Source organism: Hemibagrus wyckioides, linkage group LG12, assembly GCF_019097595.1.
Source record: "Hemibagrus wyckioides isolate EC202008001 linkage group LG12, SWU_Hwy_1.0, whole genome shotgun sequence".
Taxonomy (NCBI): Eukaryota; Metazoa; Chordata; class Actinopteri; order Siluriformes; family Bagridae; genus Hemibagrus; species Hemibagrus wyckioides.
The window spans coordinates 566,050-587,226 of record NC_080721.1 but is presented as its reverse complement, the minus strand read 5'-3'; the positions used below and the strand labels follow the sequence as shown (position 1 = coordinate 587,226).

Sequence of the window (21,177 nt, the reverse complement as noted above, 5' to 3'; positions counted from 1 at the left end):
TGAATTGAAAAACATGTCTATGGAATCAGGGAGGAAACCGGAGAACCCCTGAGGAACATGTGAACTCCACACCCTCACAGTGGAGGAGGAAACAAATCGCCACCCCTGGAGGTATGAGGCAAATGTACTAACCCTCAAGCCACTGTGCTACCTTCAAACAAAATTTAAAATAAGGCAAAGAAATCCTGAGTAATATTTAAACTGCAGTTTTTCATTTTGTGACAGACTGGACCTGTGTGGAAAAGGTGACTGTTCAATTTAAACCATCTAAAAATCACTTCAAACCAAGAGGAACATCTCACATTTGTCCAAAACACACACACACACACACACCCCTTGACCCTGCTCCTTTACCAAGCCTTTTGGAATAATGTTCTGTGCAAATGGATAGTGGAACCTGTTTGAAAAGTGGTGTAAAGCTAACAGAGAATGGTGTGACGACGTGGTGGTTCTGCATATTAATGGTAAAAAAAGAGTTTAATCGTGTTATATTTGTGGGAACAGTAAGTGACCAGTGACAAAGAAGGGTCAAAATGCATGCGTTCTGAGAGCAGAGCTGGTTGGTTAAACAATGATTTGAGGTTTATTAGCGATTTAGAAATGCTGTTTCAACTAGTTCTAGTATTTATCTACTAGTTCTATCAAACTAGTTCTAGTTCTGTAGCAGAGAACACCTCCACTCGTCTGCATTCTGTGTTTTGTCTCGAGCTGTTAGCATTCTTTAGGAGCAATCACACTCAGCAGGAGGGCCGGGGGTTGTGGGGGGCGGGGCTGGATGGGGGAGGGGCAGGAGGGAGGTGACATTGCATACGGAGAGCATTTTGCTCATGGCAAGGTCAAAGGTCAAGACCTGTGGGGAAATGTGAAATTATGCGTCAGTGTCAGACTATAACAAAAAGGGCTAATTAGTGTGTGAGAGAGAGTGTCAGGCTCTGCCCTCTTTTTGATAGAATTTCTAAAGTGACTAAAAAAAATTATCTGACCGATTTGATCGGCTCCACTTTCTCTTCAGCAGATGAACTCGGAGGTATCCTGAGATTTTAACTGTTCTGACTGCGAGTCAGAAACATTTCCACAAATCTTTACTCATTTTTATCACATTTAGAGAAGTATTTTTGACACTAATTCGTTCGACCTCAGAAGACACTGATTCAGCCACAGGTAGATTTTTTTTTCTTATTTTCATTATATGTATGCAAATTATTATTTTGTTCCATGGAGATTCTAACATTTAGGATGAAGGCTGTACCCCGAATAATGTACGGAGTTTTCTTATATGCAATGCAATGTTTGTTAGCTGAAGACTTGAGGTCTTACTCACATTAGTATTATTCTACACACTTCTTCATATATCATCTACTGAACTTCTCATGACACTGCTCAGGTTTCTTATAACTCTTAGGCTTATCATATTACTTGAGAAATTAAAATACAACAATGAAGCATACATTTAAACCCTTTAAGCAGCAATACAGAGCGTACAGTCAGTTGTGAAGTTCACTTTGATCTACAGAGCTCAGGTTTAATGATGGCACCAATAAATGTCCTGAACTCGATGCTTAAGTGGATCAAAGGGTCTTGGTATTCTGTTTCTGTTCATTCCATAAACCCATGCTGTGTGAAGCAACGCTGCAGATTCTCACACAATACTGGAGTACACATACTTATCTACAGACACGCTTTCAGCAGAGTGGCAGATTAGATCAGAATCCGGACCAACCTAGTACTGTAGGAAAATCCCACAGCAGCTCATCCAGGGAACATCTCAGACTAATTATGGTTTGTGATTCAGGTGCTAGGTCTAATCAGCTCCATGATTCAGAATCAGAGACTCGTTTGCTATAGTTATGGGTTAGAATGGTAACAGAAAGTGTGTGTGTATGTGTAAAAATATACACTGGGTGACACTCACATGAAAAGGACATGATAGAGAATGATGCCCTACAGTGTGGATACATCACCATCTCACCCATAGGTTCTTCTTGAACATCTCATTACACTGCTATCTGCATCTTCACTTCACCAACACACAGAGGCAACATCAGAAGGATTTCGCCATTTTTATCCACACAGGCTGCTCAGTCTCTGGTCATTTTGAGACCGGACTACTGCAGCTGTCTACTTTCCGGTCTACCTCTGAACACAGTTCCTCCTCTGCAAATAATCCAAAATGCAGCTGTGTGACTTGTTTTCAGCCTGCCTAAGTTCTCCAACACCACCCCACTGCTGCTTCTCCACTGGCTTCCTGTAGCTACATCAGATTCAAAACACTGACCCTTGCCTACAAAGCTAAGAATGGACCAGCATTCTTTGACCTCAAAGCTCTTATTACTCCTCACACTGCACCTCGCTCCCTCAGGTCCACTAGCACTGCTCCACTGGTCCACCATGTCTCAGTTTAAGAGGTAGGTCTACATCTAGACCCTTCTCTGTTCTGGCTCTGAGGTGGTGGAATGAACTTCCCCTAGATGTCCATACAGCTGAGTCACTGACTGTCTTCAAACAACATCTGAAGACTCGAAACACTTAAACTAGCTCTTATTTTCCCTGTTTTTACTCTGATGGTATCCTGAAGTTGTGAACCTGTGTTAATGTTTTTACTGATAGAGACTTCAAAGCACTCTTATACATTGCTCTGAATAAGAGAATCTGCCAAATGCCAGAAATGTAAATAAATAGGTATTCAGGTAAATAATAATAATAATAATAATAAATATAGTTGCAAGCAACGATGATCTGGCCCAAGCAACGGTGCCATCGCCACCCAGGCGCACCAGACACAGTGGGCACAGTGGGTACATGCAATTAACGGGGAAATACCAAAAGGCAAAAGTGACAATTTGGGTCTAATGAAAGTGATCACAGCAATGTCCAGTGATGTCAAAAGGAACAATGACTCTCCCTCTAAACTATATAAGGACAAAAGTGACAGTTTGGGTGTAATGAAACAGATCATAGCAATGTCCAGTGATGTCCAAAGGGACAATGACTCTCCCTCTAATCTACAGTACCTCACATAAAAGAGTACACCCCTCACATTTCAGCAACCATGTGTGTACTTGGTTTTACATGGATACGTGCAAGTGTGTATCAGCTATGCAGCAGAATTTTCCAGGGGGCGCTGTGACGGGTGTGTGACGCTGATTTTCATGAGTTTTTGAGCATGTTAAGACCCTCAAAAGTGCCCAGATGATTGAAAAAATAATAATAATCATTTTAATATTCATCTTGATTATGCAAAGTCCACACAAGTAGTTCCAGGTAGTTATTCAGAACCAGAGGCTCCATCAGCTTTATAACATTTATCTTCAGAGGCTAATCAGATCCACGACTCCGATTCAGAGGCATGTAAACTTGATGTAAAGTCAGTGACCGAAGTCTGACACAGATTCAGGCATCAAAATGAAAACCTCAGTGAGGTCATTCTGGGAGCAGGCTACTTCTAGGACTTTCAGGAATTTTTGCATGGGAGTGAATTGAGAAGGCACAGGGATCATCTCCTCAGGCATTTCCATGACTCTGTAGCAGGTTGGTTTTTAATTTTTGGCGGTGAGGCTTTTGCTCTTCAGCCAGTGGACCAGAAGTGACAGGCTTGAGATATGAGACCTTGAGATGTGACGCATGTAATGAGGACAGTAGGTGGCAGTGAGGTGGCTAATCGAGCTTATAAGTTAAATGTGCAGTTGTGTAAACATATACAGTTGCTTTGTCCTTTTTGACTATATAATTCAATTCAATTCAATTTATTTTGTATAGCGCCTTTTACAATGAACATTTTCTCAAAGCAGCTTTACAAAAGAAGATAAACAGAGAAAGGAGAGGGGAAAAAATAAGTAAAAATAAATATTGAAATCATCTCATCTCACCTCACCTCACCCCACCCCACCCCACCCCACCCCCATCCCCAACCCCACCCCCATCCCCACCCCCATCCCCATCCCCATCCCCATCCCCAATGAGCAAGCCTGTGGTGACACTGGCAAGGAAAAACTCTCTGAGATGATATGAGGAAGAAACCTTGAGAGGAACCAGGCTCAGAAGGGAACCCATCCTCATTTGGGTGACACTAAACAGTAAATAATGTAACTGTAGCTGATTAATGTCCTTTCTTCAACAGCAATCAATGACCCATGAGGAACTATTAGGTCATTGTAGTTTCTGAGGTCATTATAGACACTAATTCTTTTCTGTCACAAGCTGACAGATGTAATGACAGATCTGTGATGGTGTGAAAGTCCCCAAGTGTCTCTGTCCATGGCTGTCTCCTGGTCCACACAGATCCATCCACAACATCAGTGGGCACCATCAAGCGAAGAGACTCCGACCAGGGGTAGGGCAGTGGTCACACTGGAAACTGGCAAACACTGGGAGCTCAGGAGTGGGGTGTATAGCTCCACAGAGAAAGACGGAGAGAGAAAGAGAAAGATATTAAGAATGATTCTGATCATGTGATGTTTAAAGACAATGTAGGTTATGTGTAAAGTGCAGGCAGGGACTCCGGGAAGACTAGCTATGACATCATAACTAAAAGGAAGAGCCAGAAGGTCACAGACATGAAGGACATAAAGCGTCCAACCACTTCACACTCAGTGACCTGAGCGACTTGTGAGGGTGGTAAGATGACAGCATCCAACACATCCCAGTCACCAAACACTCTATGACCATGAACCTTCCAGAGCTGCTCCTTTACCTAAGAAATGAAATGAAACAGCCTTTATTTGTCACATATACATTACAGCACAGTGAAATTCTTTCTTCGCATATCCCATCCTTGGAGGTTGGGGTCAGAGCGCAGGGTCAGCCATGATACGGCACCCTTGGCGCAGAGAGGGTTAAGGGCCTTGCTCAAGGGCCAGTGGTAACAGTGGCAACTTGGCAGTGCTGGGGCTTGAACCCCTGATCTTCTGGTCAACGACCCAGAGCCTTAACCACTTGAGCCACCACTGCCCCGGAAAGAAAGAAAAAGAAAACTATATATTAAAAGCTCGACTAAACAAATGTGTCTTCAGCCTAGACTTAAACATTAAGACTGTGTCTGAATCCCCAACACTAATTGGAAGGCTGTTCCATAACTGTTCCATAACCAAGGGGTAACATATATAGGGAGAAAAGCAGTGGGCCTAAGACAGAACCTTGTGGAACACCAAACATAACCTTGGTATGCATGGAGAAGTCACCATCTAGATCTACAAACTGATAACGGTCAGTCAAATAAGACCTGAGCCAGGAGAGGGCTGTTCCTTTAACACCAACAACATGTTCTAGTCTATCAAGTAGAACAGTGTGGTCAATGGTGTCAAAAGCTGCACTAAGATCCAGTAGCACCAGTAAGGAGACACAACCCTGATCAGAAGCCAGTAACAGGCCATTGACCACTTTAACCAGTGCTGTCTCTGTGCTATGATGAGGTCTAAATCCTGACTGATACATTTCATAAATGTTATTTCTATGCAGGTCTGAACATAACTGCTGTGCTACAGCCTTTTCTAGGATCTTGGAGATAAAGGGCAGGTTTGATATCGGTCTATAGTTAGACAGCTGACCGGGGTCGAGGTCCGGTTTTTTAATCAAGGGTTTGATAACTGCTAGCTTAAAAGATTTAGGCACATAGCCAGTGCTATGGGAAGAATTAATTATTTTTAGAAGGGGTTCAGTAGCTACTGGTAATATCTGTTTAAGGAAAGATGTGGGTAAAGGATCTAGGATGCAGGTAGAAGATTTTGAAGAAGAAATTAGTGAAATTAGATCAGGCTCTTGAAGTGGAGTGAAGCACTCTAAGCTCTGATCAGAAATAGCTATATTATCTAAAGGATTATTTATCAAATAATATGGTTTTAAATTAATAGTCTGAATTTTTTGCCTGATATTGTCAATTTTTTCATTGAAAAAATTCATGAAGTCATTGCTGCTAAATGTAGATGGTGTGCACTTTTCTACAGTGGTTTTACTCCTAGTGAGTTTTGCTACAGTGCTAAATAAAAATATTGGATTGTTTTTGTTATCTTCGATTGGGGCAGAGAGATACGCTGATCTAGCAGCACTAAGAGAATTTTTGTATCTCAGAAGGCTTTCCTTCCACGCAATCTGGAATACTGCTAATTTAGTTTGACGCCATTTACGCTCTAGTTTCCTAGCTAATTGTTTTAAAGCTCGTGTGTGGTCGTTGTACCAGGGTGCTAGTTTCTTCTCTTTAATTATTTTCCATTTAAGTGGAGCATCTAGGGTGTTCCGAAACATTGACTCCAGGTAATCAGTCGCCTGGTCAATTTCTGTGGGGTCAGACAGTGAACCAATCATGTGTGATAATTCTGGGAGACTATCGGTAAATCTCTTTGCAGTAGCAGACATAAATATACGCTTCATATGGTAATGTGGCATATTGAGCATCTCGTGTCTAAGACGCATTTTAAATGAAACAAGATACAGAGCTGTATACAGTAATACAGAGCCATAGAAGCTATTACAGGAGGTAAAATAAGTATTGAATACGTCACAATTTTTCTCAGTAAATATAATTCTAAAGGTGCTATTGACATGAAATTTTCACCAGATGTTGGTAACAACCCATGCATTCCACTGACCAGGGGCAGGACAGAGGGTGGTGCGATCAGCCGAGCATACCATCCGCACCGAGCTTCCTGACCTGGACACTATATACAGCAAGCGGTGCTGGACCAAGGCCAGGAAGATAATGAAGACCTCAGCCATCCCGACAATGGACTCTTCTCTCTGTTGCAGTCAGGGAAACGTTTCCGTTCCTTGAAGGCGAACACAGAGCGAATGAGGAGGAGCTTCTTCCCGCAGGCCATTCGGCCCTCAACCAGAACACCTAGTACCTGGACTTTCTAGACTTACCCCACACATGAACATTACATTCTACCTCAGCTGATTGTTGTAAACACAAATTACACTACTTGTATACCCTGCACTACTCTGTACACACAATAACCACACCCACTGGACATCTTGGTGTGTATACTGCACCGACACTTTACATACCGTATTATTTATTGTCATTACATTTATATTTATATTTGACTTTTTTTTAATCTACATACATGTATATACTATATATTATAGATGTTTATACACATAAATTATTTATATATTTTTATAAATATTATATCACATTATCATTATATATTATAGATATTATATTATTATACTAGTTTTATTATATTATTTATATATAATATATTGTATTATATTATTATTATTATTATTATTATTATTATTATTATTATTATGTTTATATTATATTATATACACACTTTTTATTATATATATATATATATATATATATATATATATATATATATATATATATATATATATATATATATATATATATTATATATTTTTATATACACATATATTTGTATATGTATACCCGATACACAACTGGCTTTACATAACTATTGGTGTTTTTCATAATTTATCATGTCTTTAATTTCTACTATGTTAGTTTTTATTCTTCCTATTTTTCCATATATATATATATATTTTTTATTACCTATATCCCTATACTTTCTTGTCCACACACTTTACTTTATATTCTTCTTCAAATGTAGGACAGTCTTTATAAGCATTTCACTACATGTCCTACTGTGTATGATTTTGTATGTGACAAATAAAAATTTGAATTTGAATTTGACTGCTTTCTAATTTCTGACAGGTGTCTTGGCTTTCCATGCCTTTTTGCACCTCCCTTTCTTCACGTGTTCAATACCTTTTCCCCTGTATCATTTAACATTATTACACATCACTTAATTTATTGATATCTATGGTTTGATTTCTTTGCATGTGTGGATTGCACCCAGCATCTGGTGAAAACTTCATGTCAGTAGCACCTTTAGAAATATATTTACTAGTGGTAAAATGTTAAGAGAAAAATGGTTCAATACTTATTTTATCCACACTCGTTGGTGCCATACATATGAGGATTAGTTCCTTTCTGAAGTTTCTTACTCGTATCATCCATGCCTGGTTCATAAGTAATAAATGTACAGATGAATATATAAAATATATGATTATATGTATATAATATTGATACATTTCTACAAAACTGCTTTGAGTCATTGTTAAAAGTGCTATACAAATAAAATTTTTTATTGTCAAGTCCTGCATTGGTAAGGAAGTGCCAGCACCGGATGGGACTCCAATGCCATAACAAGCCAGAACCACTTAGTTTATTTAGAGAGATTGTTCAAGGTTTCTGCTTCCATCTAGTGGTGAAGTGTGGTACTGCTACACCTCCATGAACGTTATTGATTTCCTGAGACATCCGGTCACATTACAGATGATGAAATGAAGTTGCTTGATGCTGTACAAACAGGAACAACTCAATGGAAATAATGGGAAGAATGGGAGACAAAGTTTCTCCATTTCCAGTTCCACTGCTTTTGACTTTACACCATAACAAATAAACAAATGCAGAAAAAAGAGCGAAATAAACCAATAAATAAAATGTTGTAGTGTTCAGGGTGATGAAGACCTCTGGCATTGAATCTTGTGAATATCTGCAGGTTCATGTTAAGTCGTCTTTATTTGTCACATGACAAATAAAGACGACTTAACATGAACCTGCAGATATACATATACTTTACAGCACGGTGAAATTCTTTCTTCACATATCCCATCCTTGGAGGTTGGGGTCAGAGTGCAGGGTCAGCCATGATGTTTCACCCCTGGGGCAGGGTGAGATGGGGGGCCTTGATTAAGGGCCAAATGGTGCCAGCTTTGCAGTGCTGAGGCTTGAACCCCGATCAACCTCCCAGAGCCTTAACCACTTGACCGCATGTTAGTTATTAGCTCTTTAAACATAAACCTCAATCAGTATAGCATAAGTATACACTAGCTTTGTGTGCCATAACTCAATGTCTGAAAAAATGCCTCCTTTTTTGTATGTATTAGATTCAGAAACTCTGTTTCCTTTAAAAGTACAAAACTGACCGGATTATTTTACTTATAATGAATGAAGAAAAGCTCTTTTGGGGAGATCTTCTTTGTTTGTTTTTTAGCTTTAATACTGTAGAGTCCATAAATTTACTACACTTTATGTATCAGGTATTGATACTGCTCAAGAAAAGTTTGGAAAAGGTTCTTTTTAGGTGTTTGAGAAATGCTAATATTCAAAAATCTATGAGTGTGTAATATTTTCTGTTCCTTCCCTCTTATGGTGGTAAATAAATCAGACTGGGACATGTTTTAGTCTAAAGTCGCACTTTAATCCTAATACATATGAGTTGGTTTAACCAGACAACCCCCCCCCCTCACCCAACCCGAACCACCCCTCCCGCCACCCCCCACTGTCACCCTATACACCAGGCACACAGACAGCGATGAATAAGGGACAGTTCAATATTTCTGAACAAAATCCATAAAGAGTTTACAAAAAACTCCATGTAGTGACTTTGAGCTACGGGAAAGAGAACACACAGACCAGGAGCAGGAGAATTTACAGAAACAGATCAAGGAGACCGTCATAAGAGTCCAGAACTAACATCAGCATATCTCATGAAAACTGTTTTTTTTTCCTCTAAGAATAAAGAAGCTTTAAGTATGTTATAAATACAAAGATGTAAATGTTAGGGTGAAACTCTTTGGTTGTCAGATGTGAGTTAGATAGATAGATAGATAGATAGATAGATAGATAGATAGATAGATAGATAGATAGATAGATAGATAGATAGATAGATAGATAGATAGATATAAGGATCTTTGCTGCCCTCATCAAAGTACCTTTGGATTCAAGCTGTATTGATAAAACACAAAGGAAAAGGAGCGACTGCAATGCTGTGTGTTTGTATGGAACTTTAAAATGAAATTTAGTTTGTGAGTTCTATATTGTGTTTTTGTTTCTAGTAAAAGAGATATTCCTGTTTATCTGCTGAATTTATGTTCAAAATATCCAAAATATATTTAAGTTACGTATGTAATATAAAATGTTTTGCACTAATTATGCATTTTGGTGGCTATTCTTTGTGTTTTATTAAACAATAAAATAGTAAAGGACACATGAAAATAGAATTCCGGTCACTATATACAAAAGACGGATGGTGTTTATAGGTTTAAAGGCTGTTAAGCCAAACGACTGACTGGAAAACTCTATATGTCTAACTTTGGTATCACTCGAGGTTTTCCACAGCACTGCAATTACACACACACACACACACGCACACACACTCCAGTGGATATATGTTGTATAATATGTTAAAGGACAATCTGCAAGATCGTCACATAACAGATGGTGCCATTGTAGAAAGCGGTTGTGTTCAAATATATTGACAAAAGTTTTGGGACGTCTGCCTTTCCATGCACATGAATGTAATATGGAGTTGCCCCGCCCTTTGCAGCTATAACAGCTTCAACTCTTCTGGGAAGGCTTTCCACAAGGTTTAGGAGTGTGTTTATGGGAATTTTTGACCATTCCTCTAGAAGCGCATTTGTGAGGTCAGGCACTGATGTTGGACAAGAAGGTCTGTCTCACAGTCTCCACTCTAATTCATCCCAAAGGTGTTCTATGGGGTTGAGGTCAGGACTCTGTGCAGGCCAGTCAAGTTCCTCCACACCAAACTCACTCATCCATGTCTTTATGGACCTTGCTTTGGTCACTGGTGTACAGTCATGTTGGAACAGGAAGGGGTCATCCCCAAACTGTTCCCACAAAGAGCATGAAATTGTCCAGAATGTCTTGGTATGAAGCTGAAGCATTAAGAGTTCCTTTCACTGGAACTAAGGGGCCGAGTCCAACCCTTAAAAAACAACATCTGAATTCAATGATCTAGAGGGGTGTCCCAAAACTTTTGGCAATAGTAAGTAAGCACCGGGGAATCAATGCAGATTGGGTGTATAGAATTTATTTTATTGCTATGAAGGCAATACTTTGGCCAAGTTCTGTATTTAAATCCTTTTGTTGAAGATCTTATAGTTAATGACATATAATCAAAATCTGTTTCCTGGGTAAGCTCTATGCTCAAAATGGACTTTTTGGTATCTTTAACATGAGGTATATGGAGAAATATAGCATCCAGTTGAAATTGGGGACAAAAGAAAAGGAATGAATTAAGTGGCTACAGTTATTATGTTCGTTTTCTCCATGAGACGCTTTGGTTTAAAGCACAAGGAAAATCAGGCCACAGGAGAAACTTTGTGCCCGTTAAAGGGACGCTTGATTTCAGCAGCTAGTTCTGTTTTAAAAGATTGGAGTTTGAGAAGATATTGCAATAATCTCAGTAATGACAAATCTGTTCCAGCCCTCATTAGCAATGTTTAAGCACCTGAATACCTAAATATCCAGCACATGCCAAGACCTTGCAGTCATATTTTACTACAAAACCATCATCAGTGGCTGTCTGTCCCTTTTAATCTCCATAACTGGTTGCACTTGGAGCTACAGCTGCCAAACCTGGGGTTAGACTCCTTACAACATATTTTTTGTGAATTTGCACACAGGGTTCCTCAAGTTTCCTGAAGTCCTTTTCTCACATCACCTGCCATCTGGTGAACCCCAGGCCCTGTTAGATCTGCCCCTAGTGAGTAAACCTTGCTTATGTGATTAGTGGACACTTGTAAAGGTAGGAGTTTTGTTTCTCTCCCATATTTTATCTGGTATCAGTGCTGAGGCCATTTTGTTTTTGCTCAGTTTCCACACCCCCAGGTTTTCACTACCCCTTGTTACCAGGTGGTATTCCCTCAGATTAGTGCCCCTTGTAGTGAGCCACCAAATCACTGGTTCCCACCATCTAACCTTTCTACAGAAACTGCTAAGAAGGATAATCTCCACCTATGTAGAAGCTATTACAGTGTACTACAGCACTATGGTTGGTGTCTCCAATAAGCACTCATAAACTGGAGTCTTGGGCCTTTTCCAAGATTCCTATATTGGACTTCACCCCCTGTGCTAGAGTCTCTGAGGTCCGTTCCTTCTAAATGGAGCTGAAATGGCTTTCTTTAAAGACCACCTTGATGGCAACCACTTTGATGCTACTTGCTTTATCTATAAGTGATGGCCAGCAGATACAAGAGACTGAACCTAGGGTTCCTGCATAAAGTCATATAGAATTCCATGAAGGGGTGCCAGATAATCTAATCAAGCAAACACTCAGTGGTAGAAGATCTTTGACCACCAGGCAGGTCAGACCTCCATCACTCCATCATGAAGCATCTCTTCCTCAGAGGATTGAGCTCAGAGGTGTGCTTCTCCAGGTCATCAACATTCTATAAGATCAAAATCTCCTTGCCCAGTCCAGCGGTCATATCTGACCACAGCTTCTGGTCAGTCCTAGGACGTTTGGATTCCTGGGGATAAACCAGCAGGATCTCAATGAGAGTCTGTACAGACAGATAGCCAGTGGAGGTGGAGTTTAATATCAAAACACTACATCATGTGACTTAGTGCTAAAGTCTTGGCATGGCTTTCAACATCAACAACTAGCATTCTGTTACTAAAATGTCACCCGATATCTGTTGCTTTATAATGAATAATAATTTAAAGAAATCACAAATATATATAAATAAATAAATAAATAAATAAATAAACAAGTGTCATACAAATCGCCAAGAAAAACACAACTACATTCCAGAAACAAAACAAATCTTTGCATGAAAAATAAAATCCAAAGACAAGCAGTTGTTTAAAGCTTTTGGTCTGAATTTGTTACTTTCATCATCATCATTTCATAAAGATTTTTTTTTGTCACAGCCTTTTTACATTAGCAATAAGTTAGCATTTTTCCTACAAAATCTATTGAAACACTAACAGGTACATTCCCTCTAGAAGTGTCAGCTGGCCCCCCACCCACTCACCTAACCATGCCCACCCACCCACCACAGCTGGATTCATCATTGTGTTCTTTATGTATTTTTCTGAGATGATGTACAGTAGCTACTCCCTGCTCTCTGGTGTGTAGGTTCATTTCAGTTTGGTTTATATGCTGGAGAAAAGTTTACACACACACACACACACACACTCACACTCCAATCTCTCCTAGCACCAGTGCAGGTAGTTGACTCTATCCCTCCATCCATTCTTCATTGGTTTGGCTGATATTTGGCTCACTTATGTATTAAAAAAGATTTTGGATTTGGTTTTTACAGTTTTGGCTCATTTGGTATTTTTTTCTCACAACATTCTTGATCATGGAATAACTTGGAAGCTACATTTTCACAGTAAGATCTTAAACTCCCCACAAACAACATATCAAAATAGGCAATACATTATCCTAATCATCCCAAAAATAGAAAGAATGAGACAAGCATTGACATAGAAAGCAAGAAAAAGGCAATAAAACAAAATATATGTATGTGTACTTTTAAGTTCAGTTCAGTGAGGTCAATAAATATTCCTCAGGAATGTGAGTGAAAAAAAACAAGGTCACACAGGAGGTAGGAGGAGCTTGGAGCGGTCATTCTCCACTGAGCTGTCTATCACAGTTTCTGATCAGCTGCTGCCCCAAACATCCTCTTCAACCACCTCAAAATTGTTTATTTCTTTTTTCTTCTTGTGGTTCCTCGTTTTTATTCAGTTCACTCATTTGTTAGTTTTGCTCACTTGTTTTTTTTTGGTTTGCTTTTGTGTTGAAAGAAAAGAAAAGAAAAGAAAATTTCTCTTCCTACAGAGATCTTTTCCCACACATCCATCTTGATCTATCTCGTTTCCTTGATTTTTTTTATCAAGGGCCACAAAAGGATTCATGGGGAAGCATCAGTTTTGTTTTGTTTTTTAAGTTGTTAGATGTTTTTTTTTTCTTCTGACGTAATCTGAGGTCTTGTCTGAACTCTTGCTTGCCAATGCCACAAGGACAGACACAATGCTTTGGTATCAAGAGATGAAGAGAATGAGTTGATTTGTTATCATAACACAAAGAGAATGCTAAAGTGTTTGAGGTTAAAGCAGTACAAATACAGAGAAAAAGAGATCTGTAATAATGACAAATATCTTAAATAGAGTTACTCTAGCAAGCGTATGATAGAGGTAGATTGAGAACGACACAAAAATAATGTGAAAAAAAAATCGTACCTGAAGCAGAATTTAAAATAATGAAAAAAAAAAAAAAAAACCTGTAAAATGAGTGGAGCTGATGATCTGATCCTGTGATCCTGGACAGTCAGGCTTTAAAAGTCCTTTAGGTAAAGCTTTTCTCTCCGATTTTTTTTTTTTTGGTTTCAGTTTTTGGTGTTTTGGTTTCGGCTATTTTGGCATGTTTTTGTCTTTTTTTTTCTCAAGCTACTATTTTGGTTTGAACTCATCCCTTCCATCCAGTGACCGTGGTCATCTTCTCATCTTCCTTCCATTTATCCACCACCTTCTCGTCCTTATCTTCTGCCTCAGCTGTTTGTAGTGTCTTTTTTTACATTATTTTTATGGCCAACAAAGAAGCACTGCAACTCTGCCCTTAAAATGAACTGACCAATAAATTTCTTCGCTCGTCCACTCTGTCATCACACCCTTTCTTCCCTTCTTCAGGATATTTTTGGTATTGTGGGAGGAGGAAAATGGAGGGGTGAAAGATGGCTTCGCTTGAAAAGGCAAGTTGTCTCAGCTGAATCTGACTCCTCCCCTTCATTGGCCCTTACAGGTGTCACTCAGCCATTGCCCCTCCTAGAGGTGGTGGAGAGGCTTCACTGAAGGAGCAGTACGAAGCAGGACTCGAGCACAGAGAAGCAGAGCAGGAGTCTGGGCTCATGTGGCTGGCACTGGAAGGTGAACATGCACGTGCTGCGTTAGCCAATCCTGTACTGGTGCCTGTCGCCATGGACAACAAGGTGGGGCGGTTAAGAAAGAGGGAGGAGCATAGCCCCACTCCTGGAGCTGTAGCCCCACCAAGGAACATTTGACCGCCGCTCTCTAGTGCTGAAATGGACATCTGACCACCCCTTACAGCCAGAGCTGTGAAAAAGAATAAAAAATTATACACAAGTGAAAATCTGTATAAAAAAGCACAAAAACAGCTGAAATATATTTACATAATATATCATATAAACACATATATACTAGTTTACGAGCAATTCTCACCCCTATTTGATGGAGGTGTGGACAAAGTTACACTATATTGCCAAAGGTTTTGTTACACGCCTCCAAATCAGTTCAATTCAATTTATTTGTATAGCGCCTTTTACAATGGACATTGTCTCAAAGCAGCTTTACAAAAGAAGAGAAACAGAGAAAGGAGAGACAATAAATAAATTATTAAATTTAAATTTTACACTATTTTATACTTATTTTATCCCTAATGAGATGCCTGTGGCGATGGTGGCAAGAAAAAAACTCCCTGTGAGGAAGAAACCTTGAGAGGAACCAGGCTCTGAAGGGAACCCATCCTCATTTGGGTGACACTAAACAGTAAATAATGTAACTGTAGCTGATTAATGTCCTTTCTACAACAGAAATCAATGGCCCATGAGGAACTATTAGGTCATTGTAGTTTCTAAGGTCATTATAGACACTAATTCCTTGCTGTCACAAGCTGACAGATGTAATGGCAAGTAGCTCTGTCCATGGCTGTTTCCTGAGTCACAGGCTGTCCCCCAAATCATTGAATTCAGGTGTTGTTGTTTTTTTTTTGGGTATGGGCTCGGCCACTTTTCCAGTGAAAGGAACTCTTAATACTTCAGCATTCCAAAACATTTTGGACAATTTCATGCTCTTTGTGGGAACAGTTTGGGGATGACCCCTTCCTGTTCCAACATGACTGCACACCAGTGACCAAAGCAAGGTCCATAAAGACATGGATGAGTGAGTTTGGTGTGGAGGAACTTGACTGTCCTGCACAGAGTCCTGACCTCAACCCCATAGAACACCTTTGGGATGAATTAGAGTGGAGACTGTGAGCCAGACCTTCTCATCCAACATCAGTGCCTGACCTCACCATTCTAGAGGAATGGTCAAAAATTCCCCTAAACCTTGTTGAAAGCCTTCCCAGAAGAGTTGAAGCTGTTATAGGTGCAAAGGGCATGTAAAGGCAGACATCCCAAAACTTTTGGCAATATAGTGTAGGTTTGCTACATCCATGGATTGGAGACACAGCGGAAGCTAGACATAAATATGATTATGAATAAATGTGAATAAACAAGATAATGAATCATGATGAGCCTTATTATCTAATCAGGTGGCAGCAGATCAAGTCATTAAATCAGGCAGATATAGATCAAGGGCTTCAGCTGATGTTCATATTAAATATCAAAATAAGGAATAGAAGTGACCCCAGTAACAGAAGGTCTTCAGAGTTTGACTACATTTTATATAATGACATCATCATGTAGATGTGATGTTAGGGCCTTTACGATACACAAAATCTAAACAAGCATTGCTTTAATATGTGTCCAATCCCATTAAAAGTGTACAATAACGGTCATTAATGCCACAGTGTTTCTGTTACGATTAAATTAACGGCAAATTCAGCAAAAAGTCTTTACATGACATGGAGATGGAAGGATAAAGAAGAGAAAAAAGTTAAGAAGTTAAAAAGAAAATGGAAAAAAAAATAGAGACAATCATTCATCCATTCATTCACACAAACACATCACTGTGAAGATGGCAGTGGTATAGATGTTCCACTACAGACTTCTCCTGCAGCTTGTGATAAACCATGAGGATCTCAGTGTGTATTGTTTTCAGTAATATCATATATAGCTGAAATCCAAACATTCTTTCAAGTCTCTGTTTTTGTCTCTAAACATCTATTCATTCTATCATCCTTCTTCCTTCTTCTTCCTCTCTTCTTCACAAACCTTGCATTGTGGCCAGAGGATGGCTGCTGATCAGAGCCGGGGTCAGGCTTGTGCTTACACCCATCACTGAGCTCCTGTAATGTGTATGGCCCCATTTATACACACACACACACACGTACACACACACACACACACACGTACACACACACACACACACACATACACACACACACACACACACGTACACACACACACACACACACACACATACACACACACACACACACACACACACATACACACACACACACACACACACATACACACACACACACACACACACACACATACACACACACACACACACATACACACACACGCATAGACACACACACACACACACACACGTACACACACACACACACACACACATACAGACACACACACACACACACACACATACACACACACACACACACACACACGTACACACACACACACACACACACATACACACACACACACACACACATACACACACACGCATAGACATACATGGGAGGAAGAGTAAGGACATTTAAGCAGATCATTCAGACCTAACAGAACAGTGAGTTAAATAATTATTAATGTTTATTTGTCTTTGAGGAGAAAAAAAGAGTCACAGAAACACTGACTCGCTTCAACATTCCAGAATTTTCTCATTCAGTGTTAATGCATCAGTGTTCTAAACTGAAAAGAAATAAACTCCTTCATGAACATGGATGCTGGACTGATTAGTGGAGGCATGAAGGGGAAATATTTGGTTTATAATACTTTCTGTTAATATATCCACTTCACATTTACACCCAGAACTCTGAACATTACAGAAGTGATCTTTAATCATCAACAAATATATTTTTAACTCTATAGGAGACATATCAGCTGTATTAAACTACACTTAACTCTATAATGGACATAAGAGCTGTATGAAACTACACTAAACTCTATAGTGGACGTATGAGCTGTATTAAATGATGCTTAACTCTATAGGGGACGTATGAGCCGTATTACACTACATTAAACTCTATAGGGGACGTATGAGCCGTATTACACTACATTAAACTCTATAGGGGACGTATGAGCCGTATTACACTACATTAAACTCTATGGGGGACATATGAGCCGTATTACACTACATTAAACTCTATAGGGGACGTATGAGCCGTATTACACTACATTAAACTCTATGGGGGACATATGAGCCGTATTACACTACATTAAACTCTATAGTGGACATACAAGCTTTATTAAACAATCCGTATTAAACTACACTTAACTCTATAGGGGATAAGCTGTATTAAACTACACTTAACTCTATAGGGGATAAGCTGTATTAAACTACACTTAAGTCTATAGTGGATGTATGAGCTGTATTAAACTACACTACCAGTCAAAAGTTTGGACACACCTTCTAATTCCATGTTCTTTCCTGATGTTTATTTCTTTCTACATTGTAAAACAATGCTGAAGGCGGCTGAAATCCACAATAATGTCCTTTGAACAGTTGATATTGAGATATGTCTGCTACTGATGCTCTGTAAAGCCTTCATAACGCCTCTAATCTGAGGCGCTGTTAATTGGTGATTTCTGAGGCTGGTGACTCTAAATGAACTTCTCCTCTGCAGCAGAGGTCAGTTTTGGTCTTGCTTTACTGGGATGGTCTTCATGTGAGACAGTTTCATCATGGGGCTTGATGGGTTTTGCAAATGCACTTGACAATACTGTTCTTGCAAGAACTATTCCAGAACACCTGACCTTCGTGTCTTAAAATAACAACTGACTGGTTTTTGTTGTCATTACATATGGATTACTGAAGTCCATGTGTGTTATTTCATAGTTTTGAAATCTCCAGGATTGTTCTAGAATGTAGAAAATAAATCCCTAAACAAAAAACATTGAATTAAAAGGTGTGTCCAAACTTTTGACTGGTAGTGTACACTTAACTCTATAGGGGACGTATGAGCTGTATTAAACGACACTTAACTCTATAGTGGACGTATGAGCTGTATTAAACGACACTTAACTCTATAGTGGACGTATGAGCTGTATTAAACGACACTTAACTCTATAGTGGACGTATGAGCTGTATTAAACGACACTTAACTCTATAGTGGACATATGAGCTGTATTAAACGACACTTAACTCTATAGTGGACATATGAGCTGTATTAAACGACACTTAACTCTATAGGCCATGTGAGGCTTTCTTCAGTTATTTCAGCTCTCTGTCTTCTCTCAGTTCAGACTGATGAGACTCTACTCTAACGTGTCTCATCGTTTCACTCCATGGCCTGTAATTCAATTCAATTTAATTTAATTTAATTCAATTTATTTATATAGCACTTTTAACACTGGACATTGTCTCAAAGCAGCTTTACAGAAATATAGAAACATAGAATAAAAACCATAAAGTTTTTATTTATCTGTAACATTTATAAAGTTTACAGTTATAAAATATAGTTATAGTTTTAAGACTTACATCCACATGGAACAGTGTAACAGTAACAAACACATGTTTTTTAACACTGAAACATAGAATAAAAATGTGAAGTTATTTTTATCTCTAACATTTATCCCTAATGAGAAGCCTGAGGAGATGGTGGTGAGGAAAAACTCCCTGAGATGATCTGAGGAAGAAACCTTGAGAGGAACCAGGCTCAGAAGGGAACCTCATCCTCATTTGGGTGACACTGGACAGGAAAAAATGTAAATGCTGCAGTTTCGAGATGTTTCTCCATATCATGATGCTTTACTGTGAGTATGGATCATACACAGAACCATTTCTCTAAAAAATAAATTATGTTTTAAATTGAGTTCTAGTTTTTGTTTCTAAAGAAAATTCTGATTTGTTCAAATACATTTAATCTAGGGCTGCACAATTAATCGATTTTCTAATCGCGATTACGATTACAGACGCCACGATTACATAATCGTTCAAAACTGCAATTACAAAAAAACTCTACTTACGTTATTCTGCATGTTTACTGCATGTTACGTTGTGGGGGGGGAATAAAGACTTTTAATTGGCCTAATAGTCTGTAGGTGTGTCCTTATCAACTCCCCGATTATCCACTTGCGCGTGTCTATCTCGTCATTTTCATTTAAGGAAACAGATAGTTTGCAAAGTGTTGCTGAGAAGAATCAGGAATTAGAACCGAAAAGACATGACTTTTGACTCTTGACACTCTGTGCACACACACACACACACACACAAATACCGCAAGAGTGTGTGCTGGAATATGCTCTAAAACCGCTCTTGCAATACTGTAATGTCCTACACCTATCGGTCTGCACAGCGCCGCTTTCACACCACGTGACTAAAATACTTACAACCCTTGACCGGGACAGCAATAAAAAAAAAAAAAACGGTCATGTTATTATTGAGATAATAGCATAACTTTTAATATTTAATGTTTAACACAGCTGATAAAAGTCAACTAACAAATGTATGTTGTGTGAAAAAGGAGGCCCACTGTCTCTGATTCTGAAAACCCCTGACATACAGGACCCTTTAGAATATTATTCCATACCCAAGATGTACAAAAGCCTTAAATTAAATAAGCCTAAAGATAGATCTAAATAAAATATAAACTGTTAAAGCACTAAGACATTACAGTCTGAACATCATCATGACTTTCTATTATTCACCTAATGCAGTATTTAAGTTAAAATACAGACATGGTTTAGGTGAACAATGGACCAGAACAGACTCCATCATTCGGCTGTTCTGTCTGTTGATAAAGGAATTCTCTGCACTAGAAATAGTAGTATGGTGATTGACCATCAAGTCTCTGAGATACTCTCTGATGATTCCACCCTCAAAGAAATAGGATAGAAAAGTCACCAAGATAACAAATATTTATAAAATATGGCATGCAGTTGCTTCAAACAATGATATAAAGCTATTCAAAACACCATTTAATGTAAATTGTGATAATTGTAATTAATCATCGCAATTACAATTTCAAGGGAATAATCGACAATTATGATTTTTGTCATAATCGTGCAGCCCTAATTTAAACCGTCTCTAAGATTCTAGCAAGTTCCTTCACCTTCATCATAATTGCTGCTTGTAGTGTAAAATCTTCTTTAACAATGAAAACATCTTTCTCTGTCTCTGTCTCTGAGCTTCACGATGCATAGCCATGCAAATGTAAGTGAATATTTGCACTTGAAATATAATAAATAAGAAAAACAAAAAAAATGTATTTCTCCTCACTGTATGATTAATGAGAATTGAATCTTGTTTGTCTGACTTGTGTTTGTTGTGTTGTTGTATTTGAATCAGGTTCAAATCAGAATTTGTACATAAACTTAATAAACAGAGCTGAAAAATAAAATCCAAAATGATAAATAGAAATAAATTGCAGACGTTAGTGTAATGTTCTTACCCAGTGGGGCTGGGGCTAGCTCTGCTGAGAGGGGACGAGGTCACTGCCAGGGGGGCGGAGCTTACGGACGCATGGC

The 21,177-nt window shown here is 38.9% G+C and overlaps 1 protein-coding gene across 3 annotated transcripts in view; it reads right to left on the bottom strand.

The window, feature by feature from the left end:
* Window positions 1-12,837: 12,837 nt before the first annotated feature.
* LOC131362387 (POU domain, class 2, transcription factor 2) overlaps window positions 12,838-21,177 on the bottom strand; it is a 56,472-nt gene continuing 48,132 nt past the window's right edge. For 2 of the 3 annotated variants that reach the window (XM_058404308.1, XM_058404309.1), the window contains 3 exons: window positions 21,102-21,177; window positions 16,732-16,805; window positions 12,838-14,890 (listed from right to left, as the gene is read on the bottom strand). The exon at window positions 21,102-21,177 is cut by the window's right edge and continues 45 nt beyond it. In XM_058404308.1, the coding sequence (XP_058260291.1) occupies window positions 14,583-14,890; window positions 16,732-16,805; window positions 21,102-21,177 (458 nt within the window). In that variant the 3' untranslated portion in view covers window positions 12,838-14,582. The remainder of the gene's footprint in view (window positions 14,891-16,731; window positions 16,806-21,101) is intronic. The other variant, XM_058404310.1, reaches the window with a different exon arrangement.